This window comes from Scaptodrosophila lebanonensis, unplaced genomic scaffold, assembly GCF_003285725.1.
Source record: "Scaptodrosophila lebanonensis strain 11010-0011.00,11010-0021.00 unplaced genomic scaffold, SlebRS2 tig00000061-arrow-pilon, whole genome shotgun sequence".
NCBI classification, from domain to species: domain Eukaryota; kingdom Metazoa; phylum Arthropoda; class Insecta; order Diptera; family Drosophilidae; genus Scaptodrosophila; species Scaptodrosophila lebanonensis.
In genome coordinates this window covers 9,099,475-9,110,998 of record NW_022060554.1, presented here as the reverse complement: position 1 = coordinate 9,110,998, position 11,524 = coordinate 9,099,475, and the positions used below count along the sequence as shown (strand labels likewise).

General features: G+C 37.8%; 4 protein-coding genes across 6 annotated transcripts; 3 read left to right on the top strand and 1 right to left on the bottom strand.

The window, feature by feature from the left end:
• The first annotated feature begins 836 nt into the window (after positions 1–836).
• Positions 837–4,659, top strand: LOC115624542 (CTL-like protein 1). 2 transcript variants are annotated; one of them, XM_030519267.1, is made up of 8 exons: positions 837–977; positions 1,738–2,120; positions 2,188–2,569; positions 2,690–2,975; positions 3,373–3,652; positions 3,714–3,876; positions 3,941–4,162; positions 4,219–4,659. In XM_030519267.1, exons 1-8 carry the CDS (start codon positions 867–869, stop codon positions 4,444–4,446), a joined length of 2,055 nt encoding a protein of 684 aa, XP_030375127.1. In that variant the 5' UTR covers positions 837–866; the 3' UTR covers positions 4,447–4,659. The 2 variants fall into 2 exon arrangements, with proteins under 2 accessions (XP_030375127.1, XP_030375128.1); XM_030519268.1 differs by lacking the exons at positions 3,373–3,652; positions 3,714–3,876; positions 3,941–4,162; positions 4,219–4,659 and adding an exon at positions 3,175–3,206.
• Positions 4,552–5,898, bottom strand: LOC115624543 (ribosome biogenesis protein BRX1 homolog). The gene is made up of 3 exons (XM_030519269.1): positions 5,713–5,898; positions 4,851–5,652; positions 4,552–4,789 (listed from the first exon to the last, which is right to left on the bottom strand). The coding sequence occupies exons 1-3, from the start codon at positions 5,824–5,826 to the stop codon at positions 4,641–4,643; spliced, it is 1,065 nt and encodes a 354-aa protein (XP_030375129.1). The 5' UTR covers positions 5,827–5,898; the 3' UTR covers positions 4,552–4,640.
• A 988-nt stretch (positions 5,899–6,886) lies between these two features.
• On the top strand, positions 6,887–9,669 carry LOC115624666 (RNA-binding protein 45). Of its 2 annotated transcripts, XM_030519457.1 has the most exons (10): positions 6,887–7,080; positions 7,156–7,340; positions 7,419–7,613; positions 7,685–8,049; positions 8,106–8,169; positions 8,234–8,331; positions 8,386–8,492; positions 8,552–8,722; positions 8,785–8,858; positions 9,138–9,665. In XM_030519457.1, exons 1-9 carry the CDS (start codon positions 6,952–6,954, stop codon positions 8,854–8,856), a joined length of 1,386 nt encoding a protein of 461 aa, XP_030375317.1. In that variant the 5' UTR covers positions 6,887–6,951; the 3' UTR covers positions 8,857–8,858; positions 9,138–9,665. The 2 variants fall into 2 exon arrangements, with proteins under 2 accessions (XP_030375317.1, XP_030375318.1); XM_030519458.1 differs by having other exon boundaries at positions 8,785–9,669.
• A 429-nt stretch (positions 9,670–10,098) lies between these two features.
• LOC115624792 (general transcription factor IIE subunit 2) lies at positions 10,099–11,316 on the top strand. The gene is made up of 6 exons (XM_030519635.1): positions 10,099–10,160; positions 10,220–10,324; positions 10,390–10,552; positions 10,613–10,903; positions 10,953–11,040; positions 11,104–11,316. Exons 1-6 carry the CDS (start codon positions 10,099–10,101, stop codon positions 11,271–11,273), a joined length of 879 nt encoding a protein of 292 aa, XP_030375495.1. The 3' UTR covers positions 11,274–11,316.
• Positions 11,317–11,524: the final 208 nt, after the last annotated feature.

Genomic DNA, 11,524 nt, shown 5'->3' with positions numbered 1-11,524 from the left:
CAGCTACAAAAATTGATGAGATTAAAGCATACATTTACTCTCCTTAGAATTAGATAGGATCGAGAGGTTATTTAAATTTGGTTTGGCGACATTCTATGCACTCCAGCAATGATAGCAGCCTAATAGTTGAAGATTGTTACGTCAACCTCTTAACGAGAATATTAAAATTACATGACTAGAAATACTTTTATTTAAAATGTGTAAGTATTTCGTAAGTAGGTAATTTAAATGATATTTTGGAGAACCAATTCATTTTTAGTATAAGCGCTACGGACAAAGTTTGTTCAAAAATTGTTCATTATTTATTGCCTAGTTATCTAGTAACAGAACAATTTTGGAATGACAATAACTGTTATAATTTTGCGGCACAAATAGTTGCCAAGTTTCAATAAGTTTGTATTTAAAAGCATACATTTTAGTTTTATTGTATACGAAAACGAATTTTAGAGTTGTATTTGTATAGTTGTAAAGGAACTGAATATTCCGTCTTGTACCACAGCAATAAGTATTTTGTTCCCCCATAAATTTCAGTTACAATAAATTCTTGATAAAACTTGTCATTTTTAATTTGTATACCTTTTTAGAGTAGCTCGTGTGTTTGCTATGGCTTGTTTGATGATGGGTCAGAGAATTTTAAACTTATGTATTCGCGCAAGACTTTGGCGCCATCTTTATAAAAACCAATTAAACACAGCTCAATTTTATCGATTTCATTAGCTATCGACATACCGTTGCTACGCAACACTAACAGCTTTTGGCACGTTGTCCAACATAGACTTTGGACGCTGCTGGTTTTGCATTGTTTGTGTTTAGTCTAAACAACTTAGTTGGTGTCTCTTTTGTGGGCCGGTAAAGAAATATAATATATGGGTTGTGCGGAAAGCAAGGACGGCGATCGAAATGCCGGCCGACCAAAATACCGGTCGTGTACTGATACTTTTTGGCTTGCAATATATGTTTTGTTTTGGCTATTTTTGGTAAGCCACTTGTAGATTTATACTTGTTATACTATTACTTTTGTATATGTATGTATGTTTATAAAAAAAGTGAAAGTTTCCTATACTATGCTTAAATGTGTTGGTGTAAATGAGCTTGTATTCGCATTCGTAAAATGAACTATCACAATATAAAGATGTTAATTACGAACTGGTGACCAGACATTGCGGTCGATGTCGTCATCACTATTGTGTGTACGCAGCAGCGGGAAATGATATATCGCTGAATTCATATAAGAAATAATCATTTGTAACCCCAACCCTCAAACCTCCCCTTAGTGTCCTTTCGGACATATAATACCACTCCTCTAATATAGGCATTTGCATGCGATTGTCATGTTTTTCTATGCATATTAATTTAGAATGGCTTGAGTCATGCAATAATGTTTAATGTTGCCCCTTGTGGGCGTTGGCGGAATTCGGCGGCAGCTTTAAATTGCTCGCGCACACTATTCTTTGAAATGTTCAAATTACAAATGCTTATTTGTACATACATTTATGTTTTTACTTTTGTCATTTTTTTAAATTATGATATGGGCTGGCGAAAACCTTTAACTGAACCGTCCAATTATCCGTCGACCTTACCAACTAGGTCTATGTGTGACTGCTAACGGCGATCTAACCTAACCCATTGTGATAATGATTGACAAATTAATTGACTTATGCAAGATAGTATTGTTTAACTTAGAAAACTAATTAAATGCTTCAGATAATGCTAAACTTTGTGATAATTGAATTTTAGATTGTGATTGCAATCTTTGCTTTTGTTTATGGAAACCCCTTGCGAATTATAAATGGCTATGATACATTTGGTAATACCTGCGGTGTTAAACAAAATGAACGAATCTTCAATTCCCCACTCTCTGGCTTGGACACTCATGATAAACCAGATGTTTTTTACTTCGATGTCAAGGAGCTGAAAAAGTCATTGAAAATATGCGTTAAACAGTGTCCTACAAAGACGCTGACGCAGCGTAACGAGCTTGTCCAGTATTATCGGGATACAGGCACCCAATTATGTAGATATGATTTTGACATGACTCAGATAACGAGTGCTGCACTGGCAAATGACAACTCGTTTTTCAATTACCTCGGACCATGTCCCAGTTTTCCTGTGCAAGAAAGGTGAGTGTAGTCATTAAATTATTTGAGAGCCTAGACTCATTAATTCATTTAAATATAATGCTTTCAGCTCTCCTGTCTTGCATCGTTGCGTTCCAAAGGGTAAAAGTGCGCAAGTGAAGGATATGTACGATATGCTCAACTCATGGGATGTAGCTCAGCAGTTCTTGGGTGATATTTACACCACTTGGCATATTATTGCGGCAATCTGCGGTATATCTTTACTAATCTCTATCGCACTGGTCACTTTGATGCATTGGCTATCCCGCATCGTGTCTTGGCTTATTTGTGTGCTGGTCATCGTGGCCAGCATTGGACTTACGGGTACACTTTGGTATGCTTATTACAGCATTCGCCACAATGGCGCAAGCACGCAGTATACCCAATTAGAAGAGTTTATACGCAATGAACAGGCCGTCTTTACTCTAGCTATATTAGCCACAATAACAATGGTAAGAGATTTTCTTTTAAATATCAAGAAATTATTTTTTATTCCTATTATTAAGCAGGCTTGATATCTTAGCAAATCATAATTTCAATTAATAAGCGTAAAAATCGATTACTGTTTCCAGATTATCCTTTTGATCATCATTTATTACCTGAAAAACAAACTATCTGGACTGTCTGCGCTATTTGAAGAGGCTGGCGAGTGCATGATGAGTCTGCCTGGTCTATTAATAGCTCCCATCCTGGCATTCATTGTTTTGGCTGCATTCTTGGCCTTTTGGGTGGTTGTAGTTATTTGCCTAGCTACTGCGACCACGCCAGACCAGAGTCCATTTGCGCCATTTGACAATTCAGGGAACCACCAATTGACCAATGCAGTCAATAATAATAACACACAAAATGATTTCAAAAGTAAGTGAAAACCTTTCGTTATATTTTACTTTAAAAATATATCAACAACCTAAGTGCAAGTTTTTAAAATGGAATATAAATTAATCGAATCTAAACAAACAAAACAAAAAACACAATATGGCGACAATTTCAAATTGGTTTTCTTGTGTTCTTACATTGTATTTTGTCGAAAAATGCTGTGCTCGTTGCAATAAGTAAGTTATGCGTTCTTTTTGATACAAATGCTTAAATAATTTCGCACAACACAATTTTATATAATTCCTATTCTAATGAACAATTTCTTATTTTCTTTATCCAACTATGTATATATATATTGTAAATACATATGTATGTTTGTGCTCGAAGTCCATTATTATGCTGGTTCTTTAAATGTACATACTGTAAATTTATGTTTCAGCGATATTAAATATAGAATTTACAAAGGCGCAACCATTGCGCAGCATGTTCTGGATTTATGTCGTTGGTCTCATATGGACTGTGGAATTTATTTTTGCATGCCAGCAATTTGCACTGGCCGCAGCTGTCGCGTTCTGGTACTTCTCAAAGCCAACCACTACTCCCACAATTTATGCAATTGGCAAGCTTATTAAATATCATTTGGGAACTGTCGCGAAGGGGTCATTTGTAATCACAATATTTAAAATACCTCGCCTAATACTGACCTATTTATATGCCAAGTAAGTTGCCACCGGCCTAATATTTTGTTTGGACAATTCGTAACTCCACGATTATTTTCAGATTGAAGAAAGGCGAAGACAAGGGTTCCGAATGCGCTGCCTGCTGTTTAAAGTGCTGTATTTGCGGTTTTTGGTTGCTGGAGAAGTTTATACGATTCCTTAATCACAATGCGTATACTGTGGTTGCCATTGAGTCCATAAACTTCTGTCCAGCCGCAGGAATTGTAAGAAAACATCTATTTAGTTTTGGCTATTAAATTCTAATTCATATGGATTTCTTCTCTTTAGGCCTGGAATGCATTGGCCACTAACGCACTACAAGTGGCAACAATCAATAGTGTTGGTGACTTTATCCTGTTCCTTGGTAAAATTGTAGTGGCCGCACTGTCCGGTTTAATTGGAGTTTTCATACTGAAGGACCGGCCGGGACTAAATTTCTACATAGCGCCTGTAATAATGATTATAATATTTTCATTCTTCATTGCTCACATCGTGCTTTCACTTTTTGAGGTGAGTTAATCCTTGGAATTTGCATTTTAACGACACTTCATGAGTTTTTTTTTTAGATGGTTGTGGATACTTTGTTTTTGTGTGTATGTGAAGATAAAACTATCAATGGACGTGCTGGCCGCTGGGCCCAAAGTAATTTGGCAAGGCTTGTGGGCGAAGAGCCGTTGCAGCCCGGCGAAGAACCCCCGATTCAGGTGGTCGAAATGATGCCTATCAATAAGCAACCATTCTGTATAACACGACTTCCCCCTCCCGAGTCCGAGGTTTCTCCGATGGCAGAGTAACAATAGACGTTGGGAATATTTAATCATACGCACATTTGATGAAGTGTCCAGCCCTCCGTGTGAACAAACTTGACGTACAAAACTCAGTGAAAAACACACTCAACATTCGCTATTAATATTCAAAAAGCGCACAATGTTTATTATTTATAACTTTATAATATATATATTTATTCATAAATGAAACTCGAAATAAACTATTTATCTTTTTTCACACGCTTCGCCTTGGCTTTCTTCTGCTCAATTACATTTTGTACGGCCTTCATTTGTTTATCCTTGATTTTCTTGGTTAGTGCCGCTTTAGAAGATTTTTTAGGTTCGGAGGCATTTTTCTTTTTAGCTTGTGCTATTAAAGATTAAAATAATAACTAATATATGAGGGATTGATAAAAAAAAAGTATTCTTACCTGCTATGAGTTTGGCCGTTTCTAGGGGTTCTTGATTTTCAAACAGCTCATCGTTTTCAATGCCCTCGTAAGGCTTTACCGGCCGCGTAGCCTCTTGGCGCACCTTTTGTTCAATGCGGCTTACATATTTGTCGTTGCCTGCCTTCTTCAGCATCTGACGCTGCTTCGACGGGCTAACATAGTCAGGGTTTTCCCAGATTGTGGTGCCAGTGAAAGAGCCATCGAATATCTTCACAGGATTCATTACGAAACGAGGACCAACTTCCGAGAGACCACCGTCTTCTGATAAAATTTGGAAGTTTCTGAACCATATGCGATTATCCAAGTAGGTAAAAGTGTACACATGATCAATAAAGGGCTGACTCTTGGGATGGTGGTTTGGCACAGCAAATGTCTGCACAAACAGTTCCTTGAGCAGTTTCAGGTGTGGGACCTCATCAAATTTGGAATCGAAAGAAAGCAGCGGGCGCGAACCTCTCAAACAGTTGCCGGTTAATTTAAGTTCTGCCATTGTGTGAATATTCTCAACCAAAAACTTTACGGATGGACCAGTAGAACCTACTGTATTAGATATCCACATGTACAAATCGCGTTTGCGGCGACCCTCGAAAAGCAGGGCCTTGTTGCAGTGCTTCATTTCACACATTTCGTTCACCACTGCTAGGGTCTTCGACCGCTCCATTTTCGCTTCGGATCGGTGGTGAGGCATTAAGGTCTTAATGTCGCGCATGAGATGCCTGTCCCTGTGGCTGATTCCACGCGCTGAAAACACCAAAACCCTTTGTTTGTTTACCCATTTTCCCTGCAACAATAAACACTCTTAATTTTGGTAAATCCTAACTTTGCTTGCTGCTTTCCTTACCTTCCTCGGAATAGTTTCATCAGACAATCTCTGTGGGGGTAGCGGAGGATTTTCGTCTTTTGGTACAATCTCCAGCTGCTCAACTTTCTTTTTCTTTTGGAATTTACGGCCCATATCTTTTCTTCTAGGGTTTATTTATTGTAAACTATTAACCGAACTGAAACAACGTGGACCTGAAATAAACAATTTCCAGAGTTGAAAAACACTGAAAGAAGAACGGTGCGTGCACGTGCTACTCCAATACTAGTTCCAATCAATTGATGTTCCAGCGCTATAAATGCAAATGTGATCGTACCCATTCACATTCAAAATATATGTATGCACGTACATATCGTACGCGGTTGATTTTATTAAATTAAGGGATTTCAGTTTAAGGTATGTATGCATAATTAACTTAACATGTTAAACTAAATATTAAGTATGTTCACATGATTATCGCTGTGATCATCGTCGTTCTCTAATTTCGGGCAATTTTTACATCCGCTACGGTTAATACCATATTTAACGCAGTGAGATCCAACACATTCGCAACATCCATCATGAAACCATCTATAACTGCTAGCTCCAGTTTTTTGGCAAGTTTGTCGGCACTTATTCCATGAAATGCACTGATCTAGATAGATAACTGTGCACTTATCAATTATATCGATATCCTCTTGAAATGACACAATATTCCAACTCTGCTCGTTTTTCTCTAGTTCTGAAGTTACAGCAGCAAATAATACTGGAACTCCATCAAAATCCTCTACATGCGATTTTTTAGACATGTCCGCCAAATTGCAATAAATAAAACGTTTATGCGATAGAAACAATATCAGAAGTAAAATATATTGCAGTAGGCTCATACTGAACAATGTTTTTTTTTAAACTAAACTCAATTTCAACGGTTACAGTTTCTTATATGGGTATGATTCTCATCAGGTAGGAAAACAGCATTCAATTTATATTTCAATAGGATAAAGAAACATCTGTTCCTTGCCTGCGAGCAGGTATAATGTTGAATAATTTGATTTATTTATTGCTTTGTGCACACCTGGTTTTAAGAGAATTTGTCAAGTAAAAGTCGTGATTGCTATTCACGCGAATTGCCACAGCAACAAGCGATTGACTTTCGCGTGACCGGATATTTTTTCTTGTCCCATCTCTATCAGATACACAATTCTGTAGCCATTTTATTGACAGCCGCGTTGTGAGAAAATTTTAGTAATTTTTTCGGAAGCTGTATTTATACCTACAACAATGTCCGATTATCGCTCTCAGTCAAGAGGTGGCGGCCGTGGCCAAGAATACTCCAATGATGATGATCCGCCGATGTCCCGTTTGTTTATTATATGCAATAAGGCCCATACCGAGGAAGACTTCCGTGAGGTATTTACATACATACATACATACAAATATTTTGTTTCCTTAAATGTTTTAAAAACTAAAATTAAATTTCCGTAGGCGTTCTCTCCATTTGGTGAAATTGAAGATATTTGGGTAGTCAAGGACAAACACACACAAGAAAACAAGGGAATTGCATATGTAAAGTTTTCGCGCACATCTGACGCCGCAAAGGCTCAGGAAATGATGAATGGCAAAACAATCGGCAAGACCGACAGAACACTAAAAGTGCTGGTTGCTGCAAAGTACATATATGATTTTAGTTTGCCTCCAAATGCCTATTTTTTAAACGATTGTCGTCTCCCTTTGTATTTTAATTACAGCCGCAACCAAGGTTCAAACAAGTCAGAAAATGAACAGGAAAAATACTTGCGTCTTTTTATTGTTATACCGAAGACCGCAACTGAGGAGGACATACGTGACGAATTCGCTCAATGGGGTGAGGTGGAGAGCGTGACCATAGTCAAGGAGAAGAACAATGGCAACCCCAAAGGCTTTGGCTATGTACGATTTACAAAGTAAGTGTTATGCACCAAAAACGTCTTACAAATCTGGTAATCGAAACTGTATATTAATTTAAATATTTAAGGTTCTACTACGCAGCAATCGCGTTTGAAAATTGCTCGGCCAAATACAAGGCAGTTTTTGCGGAGCCAAAAGGTTCCACTCGCACTCAACGAGATCAATATGGTCGGACTGCTGACGATAATGCGATGTTTGGTCCCGGGCGTGGTGGAAACTATAATGGCAGTGGAAGTTCTGCCGGTGGTTTTAACAACGATTGGAACACTTCTGTAAACAACGATATGTCTGCCTTTCTCCGAATGCAAAATGTGCCGGTCCCACAGCCAACTTGTCTGGAGGTGACTGCCAGCAACTGTGTGAATCAGGATCAGCTCTGGAGGTTGTTCGATATAATTCCAGGCCTTGATTATTGTCAAATAATGAGAGAACGTAAGTGCGAGAGCAATTTTTATTGGATAGGTCTAAATGTTGTTACATATTCCAAGATGGTCCTCGCACAAACGAAGCCGTGGTTGTATATGACAATCCCGAAGCTGCTATTTATGCCAAGTGAGTTAGTTAAACTGCCATACAAATTAGCTGTTATTTATTCGAATATTCATTTTAATTTTAGGGATAAGCTTCATGGCCTAGAATATCCCATGGGTGAACGAATTATTGTGAAAGTTTCTGGCATGAGCTCCTCTCGTATGGATACTTCGTTTATCGACAGTAAGTAAACCATACACATATTCAAAATGAGCCTACAGCATACTCCCATTTTAGAGCGTACAAAGAAAGATTCCATCTGTAACGTCCCCTTACCACCAGCACAGCCTCTGGCATCCCCGGATGCACCAGTCGCTCAAAGACTCTTTATTGTGCTCACAGCAGTAGGTTAAACAATTATTTTATAGCAGAAAACAGGAATTTTTTATTTTCAATTTTCTAGAATTTGCCACATTCCATTCTGAAGAATATTTTCTCCTGCTGGAAAGGACTTATCGATGTATATCTGCTTCCCAACAAGAACTGTGGCTACGTAAAGTACTCCGAGTCAGATAGTGCACAGAAGGCCATCCACGTTTTAAACGGTGCAGAGATCTGTGGGACTAAAATAAAGGTAAGTGCAATTACTTTCTACCAATAGCAAGCAAAGTTTATTTTATTTGAGGAATCTTAAAGGTTATGGAAGCTGAGGAGCGTAGCGGATCAGACGGCGATGACGGTGGCAGAAAGCGGTTGCGTCGCAACTAAGTGTAAGTACCCAAATAACAAACATTTAATGCAATTGTTTAATATAGCCTTAGTTGGAATGAGTGAGCCCAGGTCCTAGGTAAGTGGTTATGAATTGACTAAAAACAACAAAATGAACAGGCAACATCTACTCCGTTCGTTAACCAGCAGAAACCACAGATTTGTACAACACCTACATGCATATGTATATTACATTCCAAAATACATATGTATGTATATGCATGGAAGAGATGACGATGCTGCCGCTAAGTCAAACCATTTTTATCTTTCTATTTTCACAGACACTGACAACATTGTACTTAACAGAGAACGTACTGTACATGTACGAGTAGTTTACAAAACTAACTTCAGAAACAGTTCAAATATAAACCAACTGACCAACCGCCCAAACACTACGGAATCAACCAGAACCTGAACACCACATTGAGTGAAACGGACACGGGAACGGAAACAATGATTAACAGCAACAGTACAATTGACTTGTCCAAGAGTATTCTATTGTCATAGCACATAGAAATAGACCAGACCTAACCTAAACGGATCCAACAAAACCGGAATGCTTGAAAACCACTAACAGGACAATGCGGACACACAATACAAAAATCGTGTTTACCAATAACAAAGAAACATACGAACTCTTGTGTACTATTTACTAACGTATTACGACAAAGATAATTACATACATATTTAACAAAGATGATTGTAGTATACATACATACATTTGTCTATATTATAAATGTGTCTTCAGATTTGAAAACATAAATTTATTCCATAGACTTCAATATTATATATACATATATAAAGTAACTTTGCCTAATACCATTATTATACATATGTAAATCTATTAAGGCGATTTCAATAAACGGTAATGAACAACCACTTTATATGAATTGTCTAAGACATTTATTGCAGCGTTTTACTTATAATGCATTAAAGTAGTGGATTTTCGCACTAAATACACGATATAGCCCACCAATCCAGAATTTGATGATATACCAATTTTTTGAGTCCTTTAGAAACAACTAACGCGACAATCTACTCAACATCTGTGGGTCGCTTGGACGAACAGCTGTTTCTAGCACTATTTAAGGGCTGCACAGCAACTCGAAATTTCTGTAGCACCTTTCTAACACTGGGCCAATATAAATAAAGCAGGAAAGAAGAAGATATCCGCATTTGTTTATAGCTGAAAGAAGTAAATCCCTTTACTGTTTGCCAGAAAAAATATAGTTAAAATATAAAATGGATCCAGCCTTGTTGCGGGAACGCGAAGCGTTCAAAAAACGGGCCATGGCAACGCCAACGTGAGTCTACCCAGTGTCTCTTTTAAAGTTTCCGATCTTAAATATTTGTTGTTCTATAGCGTTGAAAAAAAAAACAGGCCTGAGCCTGCACCCCTCCCAGCGCTTCGTGATGACTCCAAGAAGAAAATGCGGCCACCCACTGTTCCAAAGATGGATGCGTCCACGTATGTTTTGAGCTTCTTACTTTCCCAATCACAGCAACATTTTCTTAACCTTACCCCATTTGTAGGTATAAGACAATGTCTGGTAGCTCCCAGTATCGATTTGGAGTGCTAGCCAAGATAGTCAAATTCATGCGCACCCGCCATCAGGATGGGGATGACCACCCACTTACTATAGATGAAATATTAGACGAAACGAATCAACTTGATATTGGTCAATCAGTGAAAAATGTAAATTTGTATTTATTTTCATATACAATTACCAAAACTATGAATTCTCCACATCCACAGTGGCTAGCGGGCGAAGCCCTAAGTAACAATCCTAAAATAGATGTTACCCCGGATGGTCAAAAATTCAGCTTTAAGCCAGTCTATAAGATAAAGGATGGCAAAAGTCTTATGCGCCTATTAAAACAGCACGACTTAAAGGGGCTAGGGGGTATTCTGCTAGAGGATGTTCAGGAGTCTTTACCGCACTGTGAGAAGGTTTTGAAAAATAGAGCGGCTGAAATTCTATTTATTATACGGCCAATTGACAAAAAGAAGATATTGTTCTACAACGACAGAGCTGCGAATTTTTCAGTAAGCACGTTTCTACTAAAAGAAACATTTTTATAGCTTTTGATTGCAGGTAGATGAAGAATTTCAAAAGTTATGGCGTTCAGCAACTGTCGACGCTATGGATGATGCTAAAATTGATGAATACCTCGAAAAACAAGGTGCGTTGCTGCATAACAATGTCTTGCTTGCATGGATTTTTAATTTCCTAAATATGTATGTAGGTATTCGTTCGATGCAAGATCATGGTCTGAAGAAACCGATTCCAAAACGCAAAAAAGTTTCAAATAAAAAACGACAGTTCAAAAAACCTCGAGACAACGAGCATTTGGCCGATGTTTTGGAAACATACGAGGATAACACTTTAACACAAAAGGGCGTAAACCCAACTTAGATAGTAAGCTCTCATGTGCAGTCAATAAATAAATTTAGACAAACTTGTTGGTGCTTGATTTGACTGAAAAGATTTAGACATTTGGAGTTTTTTTTTTTTTTTCAATGAACCACATGTTTTTTACCTGCTTAAAGTTGTTTTAAAATAAGAAGCTAAGAACTCATTAGCGTCAACAAAAATTTAGACATCAGGTGCTGGTATCAGGTATGGCAACAATATTCTCATTATCCAATTTCATTCCCCTATCTTTA

Bases quoted from the DNA above. Each gene is read 5' to 3' on its own strand.
- LOC115624542 (XM_030519267.1), top strand. From the start codon at position 867: ATGGGTTGTGCGGAAAGCAAGGACGGCGATCGAAATGCCGGCCGACCA. The intron at 2,976-3,372 runs GTAAGTGAAAAC...TTTATGTTTCAG, and splicing joins CACACAAAATGATTTCAAAA to CGATATTAAATATAGAATTT. The intron at 4,163-4,218 runs GTGAGTTAATCC...TTTTTTTTTTAG, and splicing joins TCGTGCTTTCACTTTTTGAG to ATGGTTGTGGATACTTTGTT.
- LOC115624543 (XM_030519269.1), bottom strand. From the start codon at position 5,826: ATGGGCCGTAAATTCCAAAAGAAAAAGAAAGTTGAGCAGCTGGAGATT. The intron at 5,653-5,712 runs GTAAGGAAAGCA...TTATTGTTGCAG, and splicing joins ATGAAACTATTCCGAGGAAG to GGAAAATGGGTAAACAAACA. The intron at 4,790-4,850 runs GTAAGAATACTT...AATCTTTAATAG, and splicing joins AACGGCCAAACTCATAGCAG to CACAAGCTAAAAAGAAAAAT.
- LOC115624666 (XM_030519458.1), top strand. From the start codon at position 6,952: ATGTCCGATTATCGCTCTCAGTCAAGAGGTGGCGGCCGTGGCCAAGAA. The intron at 8,493-8,551 runs GTAGGTTAAACA...TCAATTTTCTAG, and splicing joins TCTTTATTGTGCTCACAGCA to AATTTGCCACATTCCATTCT. The intron at 8,723-8,784 runs GTAAGTGCAATT...GGAATCTTAAAG, and splicing joins TCTGTGGGACTAAAATAAAG to GTTATGGAAGCTGAGGAGCG.
- LOC115624792 (XM_030519635.1), top strand. From the start codon at position 10,099: ATGGATCCAGCCTTGTTGCGGGAACGCGAAGCGTTCAAAAAACGGGCC. The intron at 10,161-10,219 runs GTGAGTCTACCC...GTTGTTCTATAG, and splicing joins CGGGCCATGGCAACGCCAAC to CGTTGAAAAAAAAAACAGGC. The intron at 10,904-10,952 runs GTAAGCACGTTT...TTTTGATTGCAG, and splicing joins ACAGAGCTGCGAATTTTTCA to GTAGATGAAGAATTTCAAAA.